Source organism: Pipistrellus kuhlii, unplaced genomic scaffold (genome assembly GCF_014108245.1).
Source record: "Pipistrellus kuhlii isolate mPipKuh1 unplaced genomic scaffold, mPipKuh1.p scaffold_m20_p_21, whole genome shotgun sequence".
Taxonomy (NCBI): domain Eukaryota; kingdom Metazoa; phylum Chordata; class Mammalia; order Chiroptera; family Vespertilionidae; genus Pipistrellus; species Pipistrellus kuhlii.
In genome coordinates, this window is record NW_023425520.1 from 10,997,808 (window position 1) to 11,024,561 (window position 26,754).

Here is a 26,754-nt window from a genome sequence, read left to right on the forward strand (position 1 = left end):
CTGTCAAGTGAAAAATGTCTTCCAACCTGCACCCTATGGGGCTGACTTCTCAGTCAGCATTCTTAACCCAGACCCTCTGTATCACTGTAGCTCCCTCCTCTTCTGCTGCAGGAAAGATAAAAAGGCAAATCAAGCGATGACTTCCAACAACCTGCTCAGTACTGCATGGAGCCTGCAATCTCTAAGTCAGAAGGAAGGCTTGTAGAAAAATCATCTCAAGTATCTGACAGAGGTAGGGTTCTCTACATCCACCTAAGAGTTAGAGACATAAAAGGAAAATCCGGAGCCTATGCAAAAGTTTTAAAACAAAACCATCATGTCTTCATGAAATCATTTCTGTGCAGGACACTTATTGTGCTTCAGGTATGCTGCTGATTACTGCACAGAATAGAAAGTAAGACACAAACTTTAAAGAAACGTGCAGTCATTTTTTAAAAGCTATTTTTATTTTTTAAAAGTAACTACCTCAGTGATTCAGTTTTAGATAACTTGGGGAATAACTATGAAATAAAAAATATATGGATCACATAGATAAGATAAAGTAGAAATATTTGTAAACCAAGGCAAAAAAGAATACATAAAATTTAAACTCTTACTTCCTGTCATAGCAGTACATTTAAACCTCAGGCTCCACCTTTACTGAGGTAACTAAATCCACATTCAATTAGAACCTAAAAACTTTAAAGAATAAAACAATAGTATGACTATCATGTTACTCATTTTCTTGATGGGCTTTTAGAATAAAGGTAACAGGTTTATATTAAGTAGCCCAAATTATTGATATTAAAGGTGTTTTGCAGCCCTTGCCTGCTTGACTCAGTGGATAGAGCGTCAGCCTGCAGACTGAAGGGTCCCAGGTTCGATTCTGGCCAAGGACACATGTCTGGGTTGTGGGCTCGATTCCCCAGTAGGGGGCATGCAGGAGGCAACCGATCAATGATTCTCTTTCATCATTGATGTTTCTATTTCTCTCTCCTACCTTTCTCTCTGAAATCAATAAAGAAACATATATATTTAAAAATAAAGGTGTTTTACAAAGTGTGATTTATCTTGTTTTCATAAAGTGCGATTTTTATATTCACTTAGTGAATATTCTGCATTTTCTATACATTTAAGAGAATAAGATGGAAAAAAGGTGAAGAGGCACTCAACTAATTCTGTTCAAACAGCTGAAGAAACAATAAAAAGTATTTGATACCGCTGATTGAAAAAAATAGAAAAGCAACATCATTATTTGGTTACATGTTTATCTAAATTACCTCACTTTTCTTTAAACAATGAAAATAAGATAAATTCTTACAGAGACACAAATAAAACTATAAGAGATTTTCAATTTGACAAATTTAAGACTGTTTAATAATAGTAAAATCTATATACATTTTTAAAACCAGGAAAATAAATCTTGAACTTTCCCCAAATGTGCATTATTTTAAACTACCCAAGAGCTTACAACTTCCCCTTTATACTACCGCATATCCGCTAACTCATTCTGCTTTACAAATGAGACCACGGACCGAGCGTCCTTCCTGTCCATGATGTCACAGCACCGCATTGGGAAATGTCCTTCAGGTACCACAGGAAGGGCACTGATGAGAACAAACATGAGCAACCTCTCGAAACACCCACAAGGCACGAAAACAAAATACTTACACTTAATGTGGAATGTGAAAGTCAGTTATCACATGTATCTTAAAGAAAACTTAACAAAACCGCATGCCTTCATGAAATAATTTCCTGAAGAACACTTATTTCATTCCAGGTATGCTGCTGACTACTGCACAGAACAGAAAGTGAGACACAAACTTCAAAGAAAGCTGCAATACCTTCCATACTCTATCAAGTATAAAACAATGTTGACATGAAAGGAAAAGGAAAGTACTGTCCAAGAGGCACAGAAAAAGGCCCTCTGAAGCCTGCTGGGGCCGCGGGTGGAAACCACTGGTCTTTTCCCCCAGCTCTTACCAGTTCATCTCAGAATGCACAGCACAAAGCTTTCTTTACTCAAATGAAGGGGAGACGACTGACATGTGAACAGGGCGGGCTAAACAGGGATCTCTGGGTCCATTCCTCAAGGGCTGTTGTGGTGGCTCTGAGGCAGGGTCCTTAACCCTCACGTGAACAGTGCTGTCCCACTGGAGAAGGCCAAGAGCAGCGGGGACGCATGCATGCGCCTCACACACAGAGACGCTCTGCTGCTGTCCGCCACGACAGAGACTCGTGGCTGGACACAGAAGTAGACTTAGAGCCACAAGAGGCCTTCCCGCTCAGGAGGCAACATGGCCAATGCCCCAGAGGAAGGTGGTGGGAAATTTGGGATTAAAACCGATGTTGCCTATCTTTACTTCCTTGTTTCTCAAAGCAAGATCTGGGGACCAGGGTGGCATTAGCATCACCTGGAAACATGAAAAATACAGAACCTCGTGCTGTCCCCTACATCTACTGAACCAGAATTTGCAGTTTAATGAGATTTCCAGGTGACTGGTAGCATATTAATGTTTGAAAAGTACTCTAGAGTATGTATCTTAGAACTACTGTGTCTGAATTCTCTAATATATCAAGTAGTGCCAACTTTCCAAAGTACTGCACCAATTTACTTTCCCACATTATTCTAATTTTCTATGTACCTAAAAATAAAGTCTATTTATAAACAAAAAAAGCTCATATTATAGTACCTGGCAATAAATTAACACTATTGTTATTAAAACAGTTACATTAGAAATACCCTACATATTTCTGCAAGAAATTAATAATATTGTTCCAACTGTAACTGCTATACTTAAGTCAGTTTCAAAATTGATTCTGACAAGACAAAAGCATCTTCTCAAAGAGGTAAGCCTTGAGAATCCATGAGATACCTGGGTGAATGATTCCAAATCTAATACGCTATTTTTCAAAGTTTCCAAGTGAAATGTAAGAATGTAAAATGACTAATTATTCCATCAAAGCCAGCTTCTTAGTAAGTACAAGTTTTATAGGTTCTTATGGCCATTATTTAAGAAATAATGCTAAGGGGAAAAGAAAAATGGTGACATCAAAAATAAATATATGTTGAAAACGATATGGTTTCAGCAGAGGAACGCCTACCTATAAGGCAATGATTGCTAGGAGGAAAATAAATCTCCCACCTCTTCTGCTTGTTTACCTGGGTGAGTCATGGTGACTGGCTCCTCCTTGGACTTATTGTTGTAGATGACTACGGCAACGGCATTGTGGAAAGCAGCCCGTGATATTTTCTCTTTAAATGTGCAGTTTCCCCGCTGCAGCAAGGCAATCCACTGTTTGATATTGGGAGGGATAAAGAACCGGGTTTGAGGATCACAGCCCAGATGATCAGCAACTGAAGGAAAACGAAAAAACACACATTAATTTTCTTTCTCAAGTAAAGATAAATAAAACCAATCATCGCTTTCTCTGAAGCACGTCAAGCAGCTCACTGACAGCAGAGCTGTGGATACATTCAGAAAAGACATTACCCCGAATCTAAATCCTTATCTGTACCGGGAGAAAGGTGCTCCTGCAACCCCAATGAAAAGTGAAAAATTCTGTTTATAGATCGACAAGAATAACGAAGACGGTGATAGCCAGTGTAGGGTGGTGAAGAGAGGAGGAAGACAGGCGAGCAGAGAAACCAGGAGAAGGAGCCACCCCTGGTTTTCCTCACCCGTTTGGCATTTACTCCTCTCTCCACTCCCTCTCACTGCCTCCATGAGGAGACTGATTTTTCTTGGGGTAAGCAAGGAAGGCAAACTATTCTTTTGTTCAGATAACAAGTGGTCTTGCTGAAATTCAAGCATGCTTAAAAAAAGAAAAAAAAAGAAATTTAAGCATGCTTTAACAAATTTCTCAGTAAGTATAAGGAAATTAGAAAAGTTCACTTTTGGCCTGTATTTGAAAGTTATAATAGCTAAAATAACAATTAGAATAAATAGATTATTCCTTTAATTTATATCTATTGTTAAAATTACTCTACAATTGATTCCACATTAGGATACATATTAATAACTTACTACTCTTCCTATCTAAGGAGATGCACCAAGACTATCCTTTGGGACTACAAATTACGTGGTCACTGTCCTAGACTTGGGGGAATAGCTTATTCAAACACCTTCAAAGACACATGAAGTGGTTAGCGCCTCAATTTTTGATTCTGCAAATATGATCACCATGGCTCTGAGCCCTTTGTACATCTTGAGACGCTGTGCCTGGCTGTGCTTCCCATTGCTCATCCCTGCATCTGTAACAGCTAAAACGAAAGGGGGGCAGTCCAGGAGGGGGGACAGAGGCCACCAAAGGTAAACTTGGAGACGGGTCCCAGGGCCAGAGGACAGCGGGCCCCTGCCTCCAAGTCAGTCACTGCCAGCACAGTGCAGGCTGGGGAGGGAGGAGGCACAGCACAAAGAGGAACACTGGAAGCAAATAAGTAATAAGAACTTTAAATAAGAATTGATAAAAATAAAGTGTGAAAAGAGATGCCACCAGTGGGGAAATGTTTGCTTTCCCTGAAAGCACACTGTTTATTAAAAGAAATGAAATGTTTATATTACTTAAAAGAAACTAAAATGTAGAGACATCACTAACTACAAAGAAATGTTATATCTATCATTTCCATGTAAATATCTTTCCCCAAATTCTCTTATCATCATGGGAGGGCCAACGATGAAACATATCTGCTACCAGAGGTTTCTTAATACAGTAAGTGGGAGATCAGTGATGCCAGTTTGTCATGACTAAAACTGTCTGCAACTATGATTCACCCTTCCCTTACACAGTTTAGCGCTTTCTTAATCAAATTAAACTTTAGTTGACAACTATTGCAAGACACAGTCAAGGCATTGTGAAACTCCGAGATTGTGAAACACTTTACCTTCAGTGATATCTGTCTGTTTCACTGATCACTCTGCTGTTTTAAAATATAAGCATTTAGGTGATGTGCGAGGAGAACCAGTGTCTTTTTTTTCCTTTTTTTAAATATATTTATTGATTTTGTACAGAGTGGAAGGAAGAGAGATAGAGAGTTAGAAACATCAATGAGAGAGAGTCATCGATCAGCTGCCTCTTGCACACCCCCTACTGGGGATGTGCCCACAACCAAGGTACATGCCCTTGACCGGAATCGAACCCGGGACCTTTCAGTTCCCAAGCCGATGCTCTATCCATTGAGCCAAACCGGCCTTGGCGAGAACCAGTGTCTTGGGAAAATTTCCAAATCTCTCCGCAAGTAGGTGCAAAGAACTTGTTTAAGTGCTTCATTTGTGATTTTTCAAAATACACTGCTGCACAAACCTTGAAGAAAATGCAGAATCAAGAATACCTGGCCAGTGTGGCTCAGTTGGTTGAGTGTTGACCCGTGCACCAAAAGGTCACCATTCGATTCCCAGTCAGGGCAAATACCCAGGTTGTGGGTTCAATCCCTGGTCGGGATGCATGTGAGAGGCAACTGATCAATGTTTCTCTCTCATATCAGTGTTTCCCTCCTCCTCCTCCTCCTCTTCGTCCTCCTCCTCCTCCTCCTCTTCGTCCTCCTCCTCCTCCTCCTCTTCGTCATCCTCCTCCTCCTCCCAGTGTTCCCCCCCCTCCCCTCCCCCTACTTCTCCTCCCCCTCCTCCTCCTGAGAGGCAACTGATCAATGTTTCTTTCTCATATCAGTGTTTCTCTCCTCCTCCTCCTCCTCCTCCCAGTGTTTCCTCCCCCCTGCTCCCCTCCCCCTTCTTCCCCTCCCCCTCCTCCTGAGAGGCAACTGATCAATCATATCAGTGTTTCCCTCCTCCTCCTCCTCCTCCTCCTCCTCCTTTCTTCTTCTTCTTCCTCTCTCAAAAAAAAAAAAAAAAAGGCAGCAAAAGCATTTAAAAAAAGAATATAGCAAGAGCTCTATAAACTTTCTGACCTCCCTGTGGTTTCCTACTGTCACTGTGCGGTAAAGAGGAAACAACACAGCTGGGGACCAGCAAGACCTGGGGGTCCCAATGGGCTAACCTTCCACTTTTACTTATTTGTAAACTGAGGTTGAATTCTCACCTCACGGAGTTAGGTATGTGTGAAAAGTCTTTAACAATTCCTCTCCTCTTGGTTCTTCCAATGCGTTTGTTCCCTTCTGCTGGTTCTATGGGCGCAGCCTGTCTTGTGCGAGTGACCCAGCCTGGTGATACGGGGACACTATGCTGACGCGCATGAAGCCCCCAGAGCGAGCTACGCAGCACATCCCCATGTCCCCTCCCAACAGCTCCCTAGTCTCATCCTTCCTCCCTGTTGCTCTAACAATGTCACTGTCCATACAGAAGGACACCTTTCAGCAATGGCCACGAGGTCTGAGACCGAAAGAGAGCAAGGGGTGCAGTCAGAGTGCGATTTAGCTCTTGAAGGATCTCCATCCGCTAGAACAGACCCTGTGAACCGCACAATCCAAATACACCACCAGGCTGTATGAGCAACAAGAGCGTCCCTGTCCCCCAACCACCACGTGTAAAGCTCTGAAGACATCCTATCGGTAAGAAAAGAACACGCAGTGATAAACAAGAATAAGATGTGCAAGTTCCTGTTCAAAGGAGCCGCTTTCATTTATCAGAAAAAGAAAATAAGGTGTTTTTATAATCACTTAATACTATAGTATGCTTACTTTTATCCATTTATTCCTTCCAATAATTAAAAAATAACTTGAACAAATGTTAACAGCTAAAAACCCCACAATTTCACAAGAGGAATGACGACTATGGCTGGCGATCAAGTGGCACTACTTCAAAATTTAATACCAGTTATTTGTACTTGAAGCAGTTTATTAAGTGAAGACATAAAATGTCTATATAATTATGAACCATAAAATATGTCATTAGTAATTTTGCTCAAATTCAAAATCATTTACTTTTTTTTTTTTTTTACCTTCAAGTTCAGAAGAGGAAATCACCTCTGACTTCTTTGCATTTATCAGTGACAGTGTCAGGAAAAACTTACTTGAAGTTATCATGAAAATGTGAAATTACATACAATAAAAATACTGTACTACAACACCTTACAATTCTGACAATTATACCTAATAAAGCTGAAAAAATGCTGTATTACAGAAAAACTTAACTTCAATTTCCCCCCCTGTATGGCCTCTCCTATAAAATCCAGAAATAGTATGAGACTTTTATTTACTCTTTGACCAGAACCAAACAATTCTCAACAGGAACAATTATGGAATCCTCACCTTAATGCACAATAACTTAGACACTGAGTATCACACGAAGTACTGCAGAGAAATAGAATAGAGCCAAACATTTGGTCCTAAATCTTGAAGCACCTCTAAATGTCCTGAGGAGGCACGCCTGCACAGAATGGAATATTCACAAGGTAGCAGAGAGCAGCAGCACGAAGAGGGCTCAGACATCCAGAAAGGAGAAGAGAAATAAATGGTCAGGGAGCCTATGTGGAATGCTGAGAACCTACTCTAGTGGGAAGGACTGATCCCTCCTCTTAAACACTTGTGGAAATCAAGTAAGAAGATTATATAATCAATAAAAAGATTATATAGCCACAGTCACGACACTATATAAATTGAAGATAATCAAGTTCTAAAAAGAAGACTTCACCTGCAAAGGGGAAAGAGGAAGGCTGTTCTGGTACAAAGACCATGTTAATATTGAAAGGGTCAGTGATGAATAAGTAAAAATCACTCTTCCCCATCCTAGCAGCTGGAGAGGCTCCACCAGGATTCATTTGACTTAGTAAGACCTCATCTTTTAAAAAATGAAACACCGAAGGGGGAAAATGGCGGCCGAACAGATGGACCTGTTCTGAGCCTAGTCCCAGAGTAGATAGAAGGAGCACCTGAGAGTCGTTTGGGGAGTGTTAGTTGGCAAACTAAGGGGTAGAAGAACTCTATGAGAAAGTGGGGGTCTGCTGGACAGGATTTCCTGACCAAGCAGCCCGCACTGCCGCAGAGACCTCTCCCGGAGCTACGGGCTCAGAGGGAAAACTACTCCATCTTACAAAGAAAAGAGGATCTTATTTGAGGCCTGAAAAACCCACAGCAGTGGAGACCACCAAACAGCTGTGACGCCCTAATCAGCGCAAACACGAGGATTAAAGGGAGTTCTTCAATCACCCATGGAAAGGAGAAAGAGAACTACATAACCAGACATCCTCAAAAAAGAAACCATGGGGAGACAAAGAAATAGCCCGCACATGAAAGAAAAGTAGGCATCACCAGAAAAGGAAATAAACGAGTTAGAGACAAGCAACCTACCAGAGCAAGAATTCAGAGTAATGATCATAAGATGGCTAAAAAGAATGGAAAACAAATTTGACAATATGAGTAAGAACCAAGAGGAAATGAAGAAGAGCCAAGAGGAAATGAAGATGAACCAAGAAGAAATGAAAAAATGACATCACTATTATAAAGAACTCAATAGAAAGCATCAAAAGTAAACTAGAAGAAGCAGCGGACTGAATCAGTGAGCTAGAAGACAAGATGGAAAAAAAAAATACCCAATTAGAGCAGCTTCTAGAAAAAAAAAAAAATTAAAAAGCAGGAGGAGAGCCTATGGGAACTTTGGGACAATACAAAACAAAACAATATTAGAATAATAGGGGTTCCAGAAGGAAAGTAAACTGAGGAAGGCATAGAAAACCTGTTTCAAGAAATAATGACAGAAAACTTTCCTGAGATGGAGAAGAAAAAACTCCCACAAATACAAGAAGCTCGCAGAGTCCCAAGGAAAATGAATCCCAAAGACCAATGCCAAGGCACATTATAATTAAATTGGCAAACACCAATGACAAAGTAAGAAGCTTAAAAGCAACCAGAGAGAGTCACAGTTACATACAAAGGAACCCCCATCAGACTAGCAACTGATTTCTCAACAGAAACTCATCAGGCCAGTCATGCAAAGGAAGGGTCTGAATCCAAGAATACTGTACCCAGCGAGGCTATCAATCAAAATTGAAGGGGAAATCAGGAGCTTCACAGACAAAAAAAGAGTGAAGGAATTTATCTCCACCAAACCAGCAATGCAAGAATGCTAAAGGGTCTACTGTAAAAATAAAGAAATAGGAAGCGAAGAAGGAACACAAAGGTATAGAATAAAAATGGCGTCAAATAAGTACAGTATTTTACGGCGTATAAGATGACCCCCCTAATTTTACAGTTAAAACATAGGTTTAGGCCTATATTCGCTGTATAAGACTACCCCCCACTTCCGAGGCAACACCAGTTCTTTTTTTAATAGACCGTCTCTCTGACTCTGGCCAATCTGAGCCGGCTTTTTTTTTTTGTTTCAAAAGTCGTCTTATACGCCAGAAAATACGGTACCTATCAATAACTTTAAATGTAAATGGATTAAATGCTCCAATAAAAAGACAAAGGGTAACAGAATGGATAAGAAAACAAGACCCATATATCTGCTGTCTACAAGAAACCCATTTCAGAAAAAAAGACGCACACAGACTGAAGGTGAAGGGATGGAAAAAGGTTTTCCAGGCAAATGGAAATGAAAACAAACTTGGGGTAGCAATACTTATAACTGACAAATTAGATCTCAAAATGAAGGACATAACAAGAGATAATGAAGGCCACTTCATAATACTAAAGGGAGCAATCCAACAAGAAGAAATAACCCTGGTAAACATATATGCACCCAATACAGGAGCACCCAAATAGATAAACAAACAAACAAACAAACAAACAAAAAAACTGCTGGAGAACATTAAAGGAGAGAAAACAAAAAACCAGCAAAGAAACATCAATCCTAAATGACTCATTAGCCCAGATGGAATTAATTGACATCTTCAGAACATTTCACCCCAAAATAACAGGATATACATTCTTCTCAAGTGTACATGGGTCATACTCAAAGATAGACCACATGTTGGGACATAGCCAAAGTCTCTTCAAATTCAAGAAGATAAAAATCATATCAAGCATCTTCTCAGATCATAGTGGCATAAAACTGGAAGTCAACTACAATAAAAACAATCCAAAGAAATCAAACACATGGCGACTAAACAGCATGCTATTAAACAAGGACTGAGTTACCAGAGAAATCAAGGAAGAAATAACATTCTAGCAACAAATGACAATGAAAACACAACAATCCAAAATCTATGGGACATAGCAAAAGCAATCTTGAGAGGGAAGTTCATAGCTCTACAAGCATACTACAAAAAAACAAGAAAAAATGGTAATAAATTATCTAACTCTACAACTCAGAGTTAGAAAAAGAGCAACAAGAAAATCCCAGTGTAAGCAGAAGAAAGGAAATAATAAAAATAAAAACAGAGATAAATGACATAGAGACCAAAGAAACAATACAAAATATCAACAAAACCAAGAGCTGGTTCTTTGAAAGGATAAACAATATTGATGAACCTCCAGCCAGGCTAACCAAGAAACAAAGAGAGAGGAACCAAATAAACAAAATCAGAAATGAAAGAGGTGAAATAAAAACAGATCCCGATGAAATACAAAGGTATGTTACAAAATTCTATGAACACTTCTACTCAAACAAACTGGACAACCTGGAGGAAATGGACATATTCATATATATATATATATATATATATATATATATATATATATATATATATATCTCCTTCCAAAACTCAATCAAGAAAAATCTAAAAATCTCAATAGGCCAGTAACTTTGGAAGAAATTGAAGCAGTCATCAAAAAGCTTCCAGCACACAAAAGCCCGGGGCCAGATGGCTTCACAGGAGAGTTTTACCAAACATTCAAGGAAGAACTAAAACCTATTCTCCTCAGACTATTCCAAAAAATTCAAGAGGAATTCCAAGCTCCTTTTTATTAAGCCAGCATCACCCTAATACCAAAACCAGATAAAGACAACACAATGAAAGAGAATTACAGGCCAATATCCCTCATGAACATAGATGCCAAAATCCTCAACAAAATTCTAGCAAATCAGCTCCAGCAGCACATCAGAAAGATCATACACCATGACCAAGTAGGATTTATTCCAGGAATGCAAGAATGGTACAATATCTGCAAATCAATAAACGTGATATATCACATAAACAGACTGAGAGATAAAAATCATATAGTCATACCAATTGATGCAGAAAAAGCATTTGATAAAATCCAACACCCTTTCCTGATAAAAACTCTCAACAAGGTGGGAGTACAAGGATCATACTTCAACATAATAAAAGCTATATATGATAAACCCATAGCAAATATCATACTCAATGGGCAAAAACTAAAACCATTCCCTCTAAGAACAGGAACAAGACAGGGATGCCAACTCTCACCACTCCTGTTTGACATAGTACTGGAAGTGCTAGCCATTGCAATTAGACAAGAAGAAGAAATTAAAGGCATCCAAATTGGAAAAGAAGAAGTAAAGTTGTCCTTATTTGCAGATGACATGATATTGTACATAAAAAACCCAAAAGACTATCAATAGACTTAATAAATGAATTTGGCAATGTAGCAGGATACAAAATTAACGCCAAGAAATCTATGGCATTTCTATACACCAACAGTGAACTTACAGAAACAGAAACTAAAAAAACAATCCCATTTACCATCGCACCAAAAAAACTAAGATACCCAGGAATAAACTTATCTAAGGAGGTAAAAGACCTATAAGCGGAAAGCTACACAACACTGAAAAAAGAGATAGAAGAAGATGTAAACAGATGGAAGAACATACCATGTTCATGGATTGGTAGAATCAACATCATCAAAATGTCCATACTTCCCAAAACAATTTATAGGTTCAATGCATTCCCATTACAATACCAACAGACCTAGAAAAACTCTTTAAAAATTCATCTGGAACAAAAAAAGACCCCGAATAGCCACAGCCATCCTGAGAAAGAAGAATAAAGTAGGAGGGATCTCAATACCAGATTTCAAGCTATATTACAAAGCCACTGTTCTCAAAACAGCCTGGTATTGGCACAAGAACAGATATATAGATCAATTGAATAGAATAGAGAATCCGGATATTGACCTAAACCTCTACACTCAATTAATATTTGATAAAGGAGGTATGAACATACAATGTAGTCAAGACAGTCTCTTCAATAAATGGTGTTGGGAAAATTGGACAGATACTTGCAAAAAAATGAAACTAGATCACCAACGTACACCATACACAAAAATAAACTCAAAATGGATGCAGGACTTAAACATAAGACAGGAAACCATAAAAATACTAGAGGCATCCACAGGTAGCAAAATCTCTGACATATGCTGAAAGAACTTCTTCACTGATACTGCCCCTAGAGCAATGGAAGCTAAAGAGAAAATAAACAAATGGGACTACATCAAAATAAAAAGCTTTTTTACAGCAAAAGAAACCATCAACAAAACAACAAGAAAGCCCACTGTATGGGAGAACATATTTGCAAATGTTATCACTGATAAAGGTTTAATTTCCAACATCTATAGACAGCTTATACAACTAAATAAAAGGAAGATAAATGATCCAATTAAAAAATGGGCAATGGACCTAAATAGAATATTTTCAAAAGAAGACAGAAGGAAGGCCAAGAGGCACATGAAAACATGCTCAAAGTCACTAATTATCCGAGAGATGCAAATCAGAACAAAGCGGTACCATCTCACACCTGTCAGAATGGCCAACATCAACAAATCAACAAACGACAAGTGTTGGCTAGGTTGCGGAGAAAAAGGAACCCTCGTGCACTGCTGGTGGGAATGCAGACTGGTGCAACCACTGTGGAGAACAGTATGGAGTTTCCTCAAAAAACTGAAAATGGAACTCCCATTTGACACAGTAATCTCATTCCTAGGAATATATCCTAAGAAACCAGAAACCAATCAGAAAGGAAATATGCACCCCTATGTTAATAGCAGCACAATTTACAATAGCTAGGATTTGGAAACAGCCTAGATGCCCATCAGCAGATGATTGGATAAAAAAACTATGGTACATCCACACAACGGAATACTATGCTGCCATCAAAAGAAGGAATTCTCATCATTTGCAGCAACCTGGATGGAAGTGGAGAACATCATGCTGAGTGAAATAAGCCAGTCAATGAAAGAAAAACACCACATGATCTCACTCACTTATGGATAATAAAGAACATTATAAACTGATGAACAAAAAGATACAGAGACAGTAAAGCAACAAACAGACTATAAAATTACAGCGGGGAGGGTAGGGAGATAAGGGGGAGATAAGAGATCAACTGAAGGCCTTATATGCATGCATATAAGCAAAACCAATAGACAAAAAACTCTGGGGAGGGAGGGCATGTATGGGAGTGGAGGGGCGGAGACAATGGTAAAATATGTATACATATAATACCTTAATTAAAAAAATGGGGAAAAATAATTATAATGAAAAGGAAACATCCCACCTGAAAAGCAGCGGTCACTAAGTTACTAATATTCCCTGGGTGATGTCTCCTCCCAAGGAAAGCAATGATGATTCTCTCTCATCATTGATGATTCTCTCTCTCCCCTTCTTCCTTCCTGAAATCAATAAAAATATATTTTACAAAACAATAAAAGAAATACTCCTAACTAGTTACCCTGGCTTTAGATATTTCCATTGTCAGGCATGTTCTAGTTATCTGCTAACCCTAGAACCTCAGTGTCCTACTCTGAGGGTCACATCGGGCTGGAAAATGATGAAAGGTCACTGACTTCTCCGTGAGCACGGCACTGGTGCCTCCTGCTCTCAGAGCCTGTGTCTCCTTTTCTCTACCTGCAATGCTAATGCTAATACTCCTTTGTGACCACCTCCTAAGCTTCACGGTTCTGCTAACATACCTTCTCCAGACTCCTAAAGCTGAGCTGGGTGCTGTGTTCATGCCTCCAGGCGCCCCAAGATCACAGCCATTTTAGCATTCATTGCATTGGATTAGTAACTGGTTGTTTATTCTGAACGTCTCCTAAGTATGAGCTCCAGCATCCCCTTTAACATGTCTGGCAGTACCAGACACTTACTGTACCTGATGAAGAGAGAGAGGGAAGGATGACAGAGGGGGAACTAGGCAAGGACAAATATCAAGAAAAACCGTGTGCCCTGGCTGGTTTGGCTCAGTGGATAGAGCATCGGCCTGCAGACTGAAGGGTCCCAGGTTCAATTCCAGTCAAGGGCATGTACCTTGGTTGCGGGCACATCCCCAATGGGTAGTGTGCAGGAGGCAGCTGATCGATGTTTCTCTCTCATTGATGTTACTAACTCTCTATTCTTCTCCCTTCCTCTCTGTACAAAAAAAAGAAAGAAAAGAAAAATCTTGTGCCAAAGACCTCTGTTTCATGTGGAAATATTCTGACTTGGGCAATATTCTATCAGCTGTTTCCTACAAAAGAAATAAAAATAAAAATAAGCCCAAGTAGTCTTAGCCTGTTTGGCTCAGTGGATAGAGCACATGTGTCAAACACAAGGCCCGCGGGCCAAATCCGTCCCGCCAGGCCTTGCAATGTGGCCCGCACCGCGCTGTCATCACTGCACTCCACTGCATTTCCATCACAATGACAGTTTATGACTGTTCAGTAAACCATTCGGCCCGCGATTTAGGCTGGATTTTAGATTTTGGCCCCTTCTCTGATTGAGTTCGACACCCCTAGGATAGAGCATCGGCCTGCAGACTGAAGGGTCCCAGGTTCAATTCTTGTCAAAGGCACATGCCCAGACTGCAGGCTCGATCCCTAGGAGGGGGCGTGCAGAAGGCAGCCAATCAATGATTCTCTCTCATTGTTGATGATTCTCTCTCCCCTCTCCCTTCCTGAAACCAATAAAAATATATTTTTAAAAATAATAAAAGAAATACGCCTAGCTAGTTTCCCTGGATTTAGATATTTCCATTGTCAGGCATGTTCTAGTTATTTGCTTTCCTATTTCTACAGTAGATTACAATCTCTTTAATATGTAGGTTTCTTGTTTCTATCTTATTTTTTCTGTTAAAATCTTATTTTATGATTGAAAGGGGGAAAATGCAATTCTCTATTTTTGTTCCCAATTTATTTATTTAAACTGATTTGAGTGAAGAGGAGGAAAATGAGGAGGAAGAGGATGAGGAGGAGGAGGAGGAGGAGGAGGAGGAGAAGAGAAACAGAGAGAGAGAGAGAGAGAGAGAGAGAGAGAGAGAGAGAGAGAGAGAAAGCAAAACAAAACAAAAACACTGATTGATTACCTCCCATATGCACCCCTACCTGAGATCAACTCCACAACCTGGGTATGTGTCCTGAACAGGAATCGAACTCACAACCTTTTAGTATATGGGATGGCTCTCCAATCAACTGAGCCATACTGGCCAGGGCTGTTCACATTTTTTTTTCTTTTTTAAAAAACAAATGAATCTTTTTATTTTAACTGACTTTAGAGGGGAGAGGAGAGGGAGAGAGAAATGTTATTAGGCTGCCTCCATATGCACACTGACCAGGGATCAAACTCACATTCCTGGGTATGTACCCTGACCAGGAATCAAATTTTGATGCACTGGATAACTCTCAACCAACTGAGCCACACCAGTAGGTCTATTCCCTCCTTTTCTCCCATCTATATATTCAAGTTCTATTTTTTAGTGATTACCCTTAAAATGTTAACCTGCATATTTAATAAAAAGTTAACATTTAGCCGAGACCGGTTTGGCTCAATGGCTAGAGCTTCGGCTTGGGGACTGAAGGGTCCCGGGTTCGATTCCGGTCAAGGGCATGCACCTTGGTTGCGGGCATATCCTCAGTAGGGGGTGTGCAAGAGGCAGCTGATCGGTGACTCTCTCTCATCGATGTTTCTAACTATCTCTCTCCCTTCCTCTCTGTACAAAATCAATAAAATATATTTTTTTAAAAAGTTAACATTTAATCAATATTCCTATTCTCTCCATGAGTAACACCAAGCTCATAAAACGTGTATTAGCTTCATAGGGCTGCCATAACACAGCCTACAATCCTCAGGGCTTAACCAGCGGAAGTTCACTCTCACATTCTGCAGCCACAAGTCTGCCAGCCAGGCCCGGGCAGGGCCACAGTCCCTGTAAAGGCCCTGCTGCATCTTCCCCGCCTCCTTCAGCTTCTGGTACTCCAGGCTGGGGTGGCATCGCTCCGCTCTCTGCCTCCATCTTCACATGCTTCACCTGTCTGTACCTGCACTCTGTCTTTAGGTATAAAGACACTTCCTATTGGATTTGGGTCCACCTCCATCTAATGGGTAAGCCAGAACGACCTCATCTCAAGATCTTAATTTCATTTCCTCTGCAAAGACCCTTCCCTAATGTTTCACACCCGCAGGTTCCGGGCATGAGGACATGGACGTGGCCTCTGGGAGGTGCAACTCCAACGTCCAGTATTCAGTCTCACCTTGCTTTAATTGCACCTTCTCCAAAGTTAATGTTTCAGACAGCCAGTGATTGTTAAACGTTACCTACAGTTGCTTGTCAGTCCTTAGACTAGTCAGGGCTCTCCAGAGAAACAGACCAGTAAAGACGTGTGTGTGTGTGTGTGTGTGTGTGTGTGTGTGTGTGTAGACAGCTATTATAAAGAATTGGCTCACATGACTATAGAGGCTGATACCTTCCAAGATCTGCAGGGAAATTCAGCAAGATGGAGAGCTCAGGGAAGCTTGGAACCCAAGAAGAGCCAATGTTTCAGTGTGAGTCCAAAGGCAGGAAAAAAGCGAGTGTCCCACTTTGAGGACAGTCAGGCAAGAAGAATTCTCTTACTGGAGGAGAATCAGATCTTTTGTTTAGCCTCCATCTGATTAGATGAGGGATACCCTCCTTGGGGAGGCACCCTGCTCTAATCTGCTTTACTCAGTCTGACGGGTTTAATGTCAATCTTCTTTAGGACAAGCTTACAGAAATACCAAGAATAGTGTTGGACCAAATATCTCCCCTTGTGGCCCAGTCAAGGTGACATAAATTTAAACCCTCGTGGTCCCCACGTCTCACTTTTCCTTCCGTGTGTCACTTCCTTCTTCTTTCTTCTACATCCTTAGAAGTTCTTTCAATGAGGATCTATTAAGGGTAAAGTCACTTTTTAAGGAAATTTGGTCTTTTTACATCTGAAATCATCTTTCACGTGTCCTCATTTTTTTAAAATATATTTTTACTGATTTTTTACAGAGAGAAAGGGAGAGGGATAGTTAGAAACATTGATGAGAGAGAAACATCGATCAGCTGTCTCCTGCACACCCCCTTCTTGGGATGTGCCCACAACCAAGGTAAATGCCCCTGACCGAAATCAAACCTGGGACCCTTCAGTCCACAGGCCGATGCTCTATCCACTGAGCCAAACCGGTTTCAGTTGTGTCCTCATTCTTGAATGGTAGCATAATCAGGTAAAAAATTCTGGATTATTATTTTCCCTTAGTACTTTGAAGACATTTTCCCATTGTCTTTTGCTTCTTATGTTGAGAAAGGCTGAACAAAACATTTTTATTGTGTAGGCTCTCAAATGTTAATGTATTTTTAAATTTTGAATCTAGCATTTTTAAAAAGTATATATTTTATTGAATTTTTACAGAGAGGAAGGAAGGGAAAGGGATAGAGAGTTAGAAATATCTATGAGAGAGAAACATCGATCAGTTGCCTCCTGCACACCCCCCACCGGGGATGTGCCCGCAACCAAGGTACATGCCCTTGACCGGAATTGAACCTGGAACCTTTCAGTTCACAGGCCAACGCTCTATCCACTGAGCTTAACCGGTTTCGGCGAATCTAGCATTTTTAAAAAGTAAAATAAGAGTGTTTTTAAAAATTCTTTTTTTTAGCTTATAAACATCAGGAATTTATTTCTCACTAGAGGCCAGGTGCACAAAATTCAGTCCCTAGGCCTGGCCAGCAATCAGGGCCAATCAGGGCCTCTCTTCCTCTGGCTGCTGTTCCACCCCTTGGTGGTCAGTACATGTCATAATCGGCAATTTTTACTTCTTTGGTTATATTCTAAAGAAACACATTTTTACAATAAATATCAGCCTTTCATATAGGTTTTTAAGAAGGCAACCTATAAAATATCTTTTATACACCTATAATGCTGAATATATAAATCAACATTGGAAAAAGGGCTATCCATAGCTGAACTGTCAGCAAGTTTAATTGTCGATAGCTATCCATTATCATTTGTCTTCTATACTTAGTTACTGTGTATCTCAAATGAATTTTGATTATTTTTCACATCCTTAGAACTTAAATATATCTGCTGAATGTTCTCCAGGACATAATAAAAAAATCTTAAGAGTAATTTTAAATGATGGCCAATACAAATCACTTTACTTACAAAGTCAGATTCAAAAATAATTTCTGTTACAACTGACACAACTAATAAGGGTGGGGCAAAAAGTAGGTTTACAGTTGTGAGCACGTGAAAAAGAATTTATTCCTGTATTATTATTTGTTAGTCATAGTATTTTTCATATGAACAACTATAAACTTTTGCCTCATCTTGTACTTTATGCAAATCAAAATAACTAAAAATTACAGTTAGGTCCTTGTACAAACATGGCATTACAGTACAACATAAGTGTTAATTATTTAATTCATATCATTTCCCACTCCATGAAAGCATTAAATAACAAGTACAACTCTTTCTGAGGCTCTTTCCCACTGGCTTCTATCCATCACCTTTTCTTCCAATTTCTCAGATATTGTTTCTCATTTTCCATTAGTAGCCTCTTCAGCTGAAGGTGTTTGTTCACCAAGGTTCTGCGTTAAGCCCTCTTTTCTCAGTGGGCAATCTCATCCATTCCCATGGCATCAATGATCACCTATAGATGTAGATGATGTAGATAATGTCTCAATCTCAATCTCTCTCTTGAGCTTTAGTCTTTAAGTTTCAACTGCTTGCGGGGTATTTCTCCACGAATAGTGAGTATCTCAAACCCATCATCTTCACCCCTCAAATGTGTTCTTTCCATGTGGAATTCCTGAATGACAACATGGTCATCTACATATATACACAAGACTGAAATCCTTGCTGAAAAATAAGGACATGGCTATTGAGAGACTCAGCTCAGTTACCAGTGTTCAGTGTTTTGGCTGCCACTAAGAGCCCATCAGGACAGAGCAAAGCCACTGACTATAACTCAACATTGTTGACGCACAGAAAGAAGGGCTCAGAGTGTCTGAAGGCGTTACTTTCCCCCCCAGATTAAGGTATAATCAACAAGCAAACGTGTGTGTGTGTGTGTGTGTGTGTGTGTGTAACATATATACCATGTTTCCCTGAAAATAAGACATCCCCTGAAAATAAGACCTAGCGCAACTTTGGGGGAAAAAATTAATATAAGACACTCTTACTTTCGGAGAAACGGTATATATCGATATTACAATTTGATGATCTGATGCACCTATACTAAGTGAAATGATTACCACATCAAGCTAATTAACATATCCATCACCTCATATAGTTACTTTTTTGTGTGTGGTGAAAACACTAAGATCTACTCTTTTAGCACATTTCAAATATCCAATACAGTATATTAACTATAGTCACCATACTAAACATAAAATACCCAGAATTTACTCATTTTATAACTGAAAGTTTGCAACATTGGAAGGCATTTTAAATTTGAGCATCATCTTGATATGTCAAAATTGTAGGTTCGATCTCTGGTTAGGGCACATACAAGAATCAACCAATGAATACATACTAGTAAATAAGTGGAACAATAAATCAATGTTTCTCTCTCTCCCCCCACTCCAATTAATAACAAAATAAGTTTAATTAAAAAAAAAACATGTTAGAACACCCCTATTTTGTTTTTATTTATCACTTATTTTTTCTGGTACTAGTACTTCTTGTACTAATGATATGATGACAGTTTTGACAAAGACTGGGCTATCTGGAACATAATTTCAAAGATAAGAATGATAGATTCAACAATACATTAAAAGGATCATACATCACAATCAAGATTTATTCCAGGGATGCAAGGATGCTTCAACATCTGCAAATCAACATGATACATCCATTAACAAAATGAAAGATAAAACTCATATAATCATATCACTAGATGCAGAAAAAACTTTTGACAAGATTCAACATCATTTATAATTAAAAAACAACAACAACACCTTTCAACAAAGTGAGTATAGAGGAAACATAATACCAAAGACAAGGATGCCCATCTCACAACTCTTATTCAACACAGTATCCTAGCCACAGCAATTAGGCCAGACAAATAAACAAAAGGCATCCAAATCTGAAAGGAAGAAGTAAAAGTGCCTCTCTTTGTAGATGACATGATATTTTATATAGAAAACTCTAAAAACTCTACCAAAAAAAATAATTCAGTAAAATCATAAGATACAAAACTAATATACAAAAATCTGTTGCACTTCTATACGCTATAACAAACCATCAGAAAGAGAAATTAAGAAGAAAAAAACAACCTCATTAACAACTGCATCAAAAAAACTAAAATACCCTGAAATAAATTTCACCAAGGAGGTGATGAACCTGTACATCAAAAACTGTAAGACGTCAATGAAAGAAGCAAAGACAACATAAATAAATAAGTATTTTGTACTCATGGACTGAAAGAATTAATATTGTTAAAATGTCCATACTACCCAAAGCAATCTATAGATTCAATGCAATCTTTATAAAAATTCCAATGGCATTTTTCACAGAAAGAGAACAAGTAATGCTAAAATTTGAATGGACTAACAGAAGACCCTGAATAGCCAAAGCTATCTTGAAAAATGAAGAACAAAACTATAGGCATTATGCTTTCTGATTTCAAAGTATACCACAATGTTATAGTAATCAAACATCATGATACTGGCATAAAAACACACACAGATCAATGGAACAGAATGCAGAACCCAGAAAAACTCACACATATCTCGTCACTTAATTTATGGCAAAGGAAGCAAGAATATGTAATGGGGAAAAGATGGTCTCTTTGAGAAACAGTGCTGGGAAAACTGGACAGACACATGTGAAAGAATAAAAGTGGACAGCGTTATCTTACACCACCCATAAAAATCAACACAAAATGGATTAAAGACTTGAATTTAAGATGTGAAACTCCTAGAAGAATATACAGGCAGTAAACTCCTTTGGTCTTGGCAATAATTTCTTAGATTTGGCAACAAAAGCAAAAGTACATAAGTGGGACTACATCAAGCTAAAAAGCTTCTGCCCAGCAAAGGATATAATCAACCAAATGAGAAGGCAACCTAAGGAATGGGAGAAAATAGTTGCAATTCATAATCTGATAGGGGGTTAATATGTAAAATATATAAAGAACTCAAACAACTCAAAAGGAAAAACATTTCTTCACCTTAGGGTCCCGATTTTATGCAAATCTCTATTCACAGTTTCCTATCATTTCTTACTTCACAGGTTTCATCTATGTGTGTAATATTGTTATCCCTTGAATTAATATGTGAACTTAGAAAAATGACTCAACACACACACACTAGGAAGAGTGTAGCTCACACTAACAGACACGAAATATTTATCCAGAGGTTGAGCTAAACTGCTGAGGAAGGGGGTCGAAGAACATGAAAATAAAATCATAAAATTAAGTCCTTTGGAGAGGATCCAAGATGGCTGCGCCCAGGTGAACACCTAGCCGCAGCCGCACACAACAATTTCAATAAAATACAACTAAAATATAAAACGGACATTGCCCAGAACTACAGGAAGGTTGACTGACTGGAAATTCTACAGCGAGAAGCAAGGAGAAAACCAGAAGGAGGCACGGAGGAGCTGGAAAAGCCCAAGGTACGGAGACGCGGCGCGCGGAGAGGACGGAGCCAGAGAGGAGGGAGGCCGAGTGCCTGGCGGGCGTTCCCGAGCGGAAAGGAGAGAAAAGCTCTGACTGTGCTGGGCCCCCAACTGCTCTGAACCCCGGTTCTGGGCCAGACCCCGGGGACTCAGGCTCAGCCATAGGGAGCCGGGCTGTAAGGCGGAACCCCGGGGAGAGGCGAAAGGAGGTCCCGGAGGCGCGCACACTGCGCGCAGAGAAGGGACGGTCGGCTGTGCCGCGAGATTGCCCTGACGGGAAGGAGACCTGGGCTCCAGACTGCTCTGAACGCCACCTCCAACTCCACTTCCAACTGAACTGAACCCCAATACCGGGCTCATTAGGGGAGAGCATAGACAGTTTGGCAGCAGGCGAAAATCGAGGGCACCTTTCTCTCAGAGGCGCCGGCAGCAGCGAGCACTGAAGGACCCGCATAGGGCGGGGCTGACAGAAGCCAAAGCTGCAGGCTCCACCCTGAAACCCCGTCCCATCTGTAACTGTGAAATGCGACAACAAAATAGATCACAAACGAAAGAAATGGAGGACAAAAAGCGTCTGGATATAGAGTTCAAATCTACGCTTATAAGGTTTTTCAAGAATTTCCTAGAAAAGATGGATAAGGCCTATGAGGATATGAAAAGAGATCAACTAGAATTAATAAGGAGTCAACAAGAAATGATAAGGGATCAACAAGAAATAAAGAATACATTGTCTGAAATAAAAAATATTTTACTGAGTCCTAAAAACAGAAGGGAAGATCGCAAGAATCAAGTCAAAGATTTGGAACATAAAGAGCCAGAAGACACTCCTCCACAGAAGCTAGAAGGCAAGAGAATCCAGAAAATTGAAGATAATGTAAGAAACCTCTGGGACAATTTCAAGCGAACCAACATTAGAATTATGGGGGTCCTAGAAGATGAGAGAGAGCAAGATATCAAAAACATACTGAAAGAAATAGTGACAGAAAACTTCCCCCACCTGGTGAAAGAATTAGACTTACAAGTCCAGGAAGCGCACAGAACTCCAAACAAAAGGAATCCAAAGAGGACCACACTGAGACACATCATTATTAAAATTCCAAGAGCAAAAGACAAAGAGAGAATATTAAAAGAAGCAAGAGCAAAGAAGGTAGTAACCTACAAAGGAGCACCTATACGATTGTCAGCTGACTTCTCAACAGAAACCATGCAGGCCAGAAGGGAATGGCAAGAAATATTCAAGGTGATGAATAGCAAGAACCTACAGCCAAAAATAATCTACCCAGCAAAGCTATCACTCAGAATCGAAGGCCAGATAAAGAGCTTCACTAATAAAAAAAAGCTAAAGGAGTTCATCACCACCAAACCAGAATTATATGAATTGCTGAAGGGGGTTCTTTCAGAAGAGAAAGTAAACAAAGATAAAAATTATGAACAACAAATACATAACTATCAACAAGTGAATCTAAAAACCAAGGAAATTAAAAAAATCTGATGAACAATATTAACTGTTGAATATAATAGAATCAGAGGTATGGAAGGGGAGTGAACTGACGATTCTTGGGGTAAAGGGGAGAGGGGGGCGTGGGAAGAGACTGAACATAAACTGTGCACCTATGGATGAGGACAATGGGGAGAGGGGAAAGGGCAGAGGGCGGGATGGGAACCTGGTGGAGGAGAGCAATGGTGGGGGGGGGGGGAAGGAACATTTGTAATAATATGAACAATAAAAACTTATTTAAAAAAATAAAAAAAATAAAAAAATAAAATTAAGTCCTTTGGAGGACAATTAGAAAAAAATAACACTGGGGGAGACAACTCACATGACAAAACAAACACGAACTTGAGTCAGACAAGGAAATAACTATTATCTATAAATATTTGAACCAGTTGCTTTTTTTCAGATGAAATAAAGACTCTAACATTCTGCTTCCCTGGGATAAATGTGGTAGAACTGATACTTGTTTGTTCTAGCTGGAGCTGGACAATCATCAGATATGAATGCTGAGGCCTAGACTGGGGGCCTAAACTTTAACTGGCCATTATACAGAATCAAAGAACAATAAGATTCTATTAGTTGAGTGGGGGTAGTAGAGTGAAGGTGAGATGCCAGCCAGAAAGCACACATAGTAAAGAAAACCTGGAGGCCCAGGAACAAAAGATTATCAGAACAGCTTCAGCATGGTGAACAGGGTGAAGGGAACAGCCTGAGGAAGAAGAGGCTGGAGCCAGACCACGCAGTGAGTGCCTGTACCATCCTGAGTTCAGAGTTCCATTCCAAGATGAGGAGCTACTGAGGGGGGTTAAGCAAGGAGAAACATGACTGGGTGAAGCTTCAAGATCATACTGACTGCTGTAGGGAGGAAAGACTGATGGAAGTTAAAAGAAGCAGAGAGAACAAAAAAGAGTAAGAAATTACAATTGCTTGTACTAAGAGAGATACATCCTGAAGGTAAACTATGTAGGACAGATTAGATGTGAAATATGAGGAAAAGAAGCAAAGATGACACCTAAATTTGTTTAAATAACAAGGATGTCATTTGACTGGGGAGCAGTAGTAGCAGACTAGATGGCAAAACCAAAAACCAAAAACCCATCTCCATTTGAGATTTATCAATTTGGAGATGTCCTCAAGACATTTAAATTAAAGATACCAAGTAGGCATTGAATGTATGAGTCTAGAGATCAAGGAGAGAACTAGACTAAAAATAAAGATACAGGAAGAGGTAATAGGAGGCAAATGGACATAAAAAACATACGTTGTCTCAGAAAGTTGTATTATTTCTTTATGAGAAAATATTGGATTACTGCACAAAGGTAAGGGCCCATTTGTTTTTGCTTCAACTTTCTGATCTTAAACTTCCATCAGCTGGGTTCTGAGATGTTTTCCAGCAACATCAGCTGCTTAGAGATAGCAAACACGGAGAACATTAATGGTACATGGTTCATCCAGAATTGAGATTTTACCAAATGAGTGTGACACAGGATACAGGGAAAGGGAGGTGATTATTACAAAGAATCTTGGAATCTACCTCAAAGAAGGAGAGAAGTGAGAAGCCAGGAGCAGGTGCAAGAGCTCACTCTACCTGATGGGGCCCAAGGAATGGGATCACACTCTGCTCGATTCAAATAATGCTGAGTAAGGGCTTACCACAATGGATGCGAGGGAGAGAGTTGCCAAAGACAAGGGGAACGCTGTGAGCCAGGCCATGTAGTAGCCATGCTGGCTGCGTGAGTGGCACAGAGCCCATGTTAACATGGAAGAGGCTCTCTTGTTAATTGCATCGGACTTGGCTCCCTGCTGGTCTTGGGGAACACGGAATCTCACAGAAATCACAGTACAACACCAACACTTACCATTACTTGTTGATAATAGCCATTCTAACAGGTGGGAGGCTATATCTCACTGTAGTTTTGATTTTTATTCCCTAATTGCTAGCAAGGACATTTGTCTGTCTAATTGGGAGATGTCTATTCAGGTCCTCTGCCATTTTTTAAGTGGGTTGTTTGATGTTGAGTTTTGAGGTTTTAAAAAAATATATATTTTGAATTTCTATTTTATCAGAGCTATTGTTTGCAAATATCATCTCCCATTCAGTCAGTTGCCTCTTGGTTTTGTTGTTGGTTTCTTTTGCTGTGCAGATTTTGTTTGATATAGTCCCATTCATTTATTTTTGTCTTTACTTCCCTTGCCTTTGGGGTTCCTAAAATGTTCTTTACAACCAAAGTCCATAAGTTTAATACCAGTTTTCTTCTATGTAATTTATTTTTCAGATCTTCTATTTAGGTGTTTGACCCATTTTGAATTGAGTTTTGTACATGGGGACAACTGCAATCTAGTTTTACTCTTTTGCATACAGCTTCCCTTTGTTGAAGAGGCTTTCTTTACCCCATTGTGTGTTTCTGGCTCCTTTGTCCAAAATTATCTGCCCACATCCATGTGGTTTTATAACTGGGCTCTTAATTCTGTTCCATTGATATGTGTTGTCTGTTTTTCTACCAATACCACGCTCTTTAATCGTAGCTCTGTAATATAATTTGAAGTCAGATAGGGTGATAACTTTGGCTTCATTCTTTTTCCCCCCTCAGGATTATTTTTAGCTATTCAGTCTTTTGTGGCTCCATACAAATCTGATTATTTTTTATTCTATTTATTTTTTAAAAAAAGATATTGGGATTTTGATAAGGATTACATTAAATCTATATATTGCTTTGGGTAATATGGCCATTTTAATTATGTTGATTTTTCCAATCCATAAACATGGGATATTTTCCCATTTTGTTGTGTCTTCTTCAATCTCTCTTAATAATGCTTTTAGTTTTCAGTATATAGGTCTTTCACCTCCTTTGTTAAGTTTATTCCTAGGCATTTTATTCTTTTGGTTGCAACTGCAAAAGAAATTGTGTTTGTGTGTGTGTGTGTGTGTGTGGAGAGACCATATGTAATACTTTCAATAATAAAGAATTTTCATAAAAAGTAAGAGTGCTAAGAATGGGCATCATTATCTGCTCCTGATTTTAGAGAAAAAGCTTTCAGTTTTTCGCCAGTGAGTATATTGGCTAAGGCTGTGGTTGGTAAACTGTGGCTCAAGAGCCACATGTGGCTCTTTGGCCCCTTGAGTATGGCTCGTCCCCAAAATACCACAGCCTGGGCGAGTCTATTTTGAAGAAGTGGGGTTAGAAGAAGTTTAAGTTTAAAAAATTTGGCTCTCAAAGAAATTTTAATCGTTGTACTGTTGATATTTGGCTCTGTTGACTAATGAGTTGCCGACCACTGGGCTAAGGGTTTGTCATATGTGGTCTTTATTATGTTGAGGGCCTTTCCTTCTATTCCTATTTTATTGAATGTTTTAATCATAAATGGATGTTGTGTCTTATCAAATGCTTTTCCTGTATCTATTGATAAGATCATGATTTTTATCCTTTCTTTTGTTAACGTGGTGTATTACATTGATTGATTTGTGTATGTTGAACCATCCTTCAGCTTCTGGAATGGACCCCATTTGATTGTAACATAATTTTTATTTATTTATTATTGTATTTGATATACCAGTATTTTGTTTGGGAATTTTACATCTGTATTTATCAGAGATATTGGTTTGTAG

General features: G+C 39.4%; 1 protein-coding gene across 5 annotated transcripts in view; it reads right to left on the reverse strand.

The window, feature by feature from the left end:
* RNF130 (ring finger protein 130) overlaps positions 1-26,754 on the reverse strand; it is a 111,316-nt gene that overhangs the window by 74,723 nt on the left and 9,839 nt on the right. For 4 of the 5 annotated variants that reach the window (XM_036450237.2, XM_045585783.1, XM_036450238.2 and 1 more), the window contains exon 2: positions 3,143-3,337. The exons of the other annotated variant lie outside the window; for it this stretch is intronic. In XM_036450237.2, coding sequence (XP_036306130.1) covers positions 3,143-3,337 — 195 coding nt within the window. The remainder of the gene's footprint in view (positions 1-3,142; positions 3,338-26,754) is intronic. 5 annotated transcript variants of the gene reach the window in all.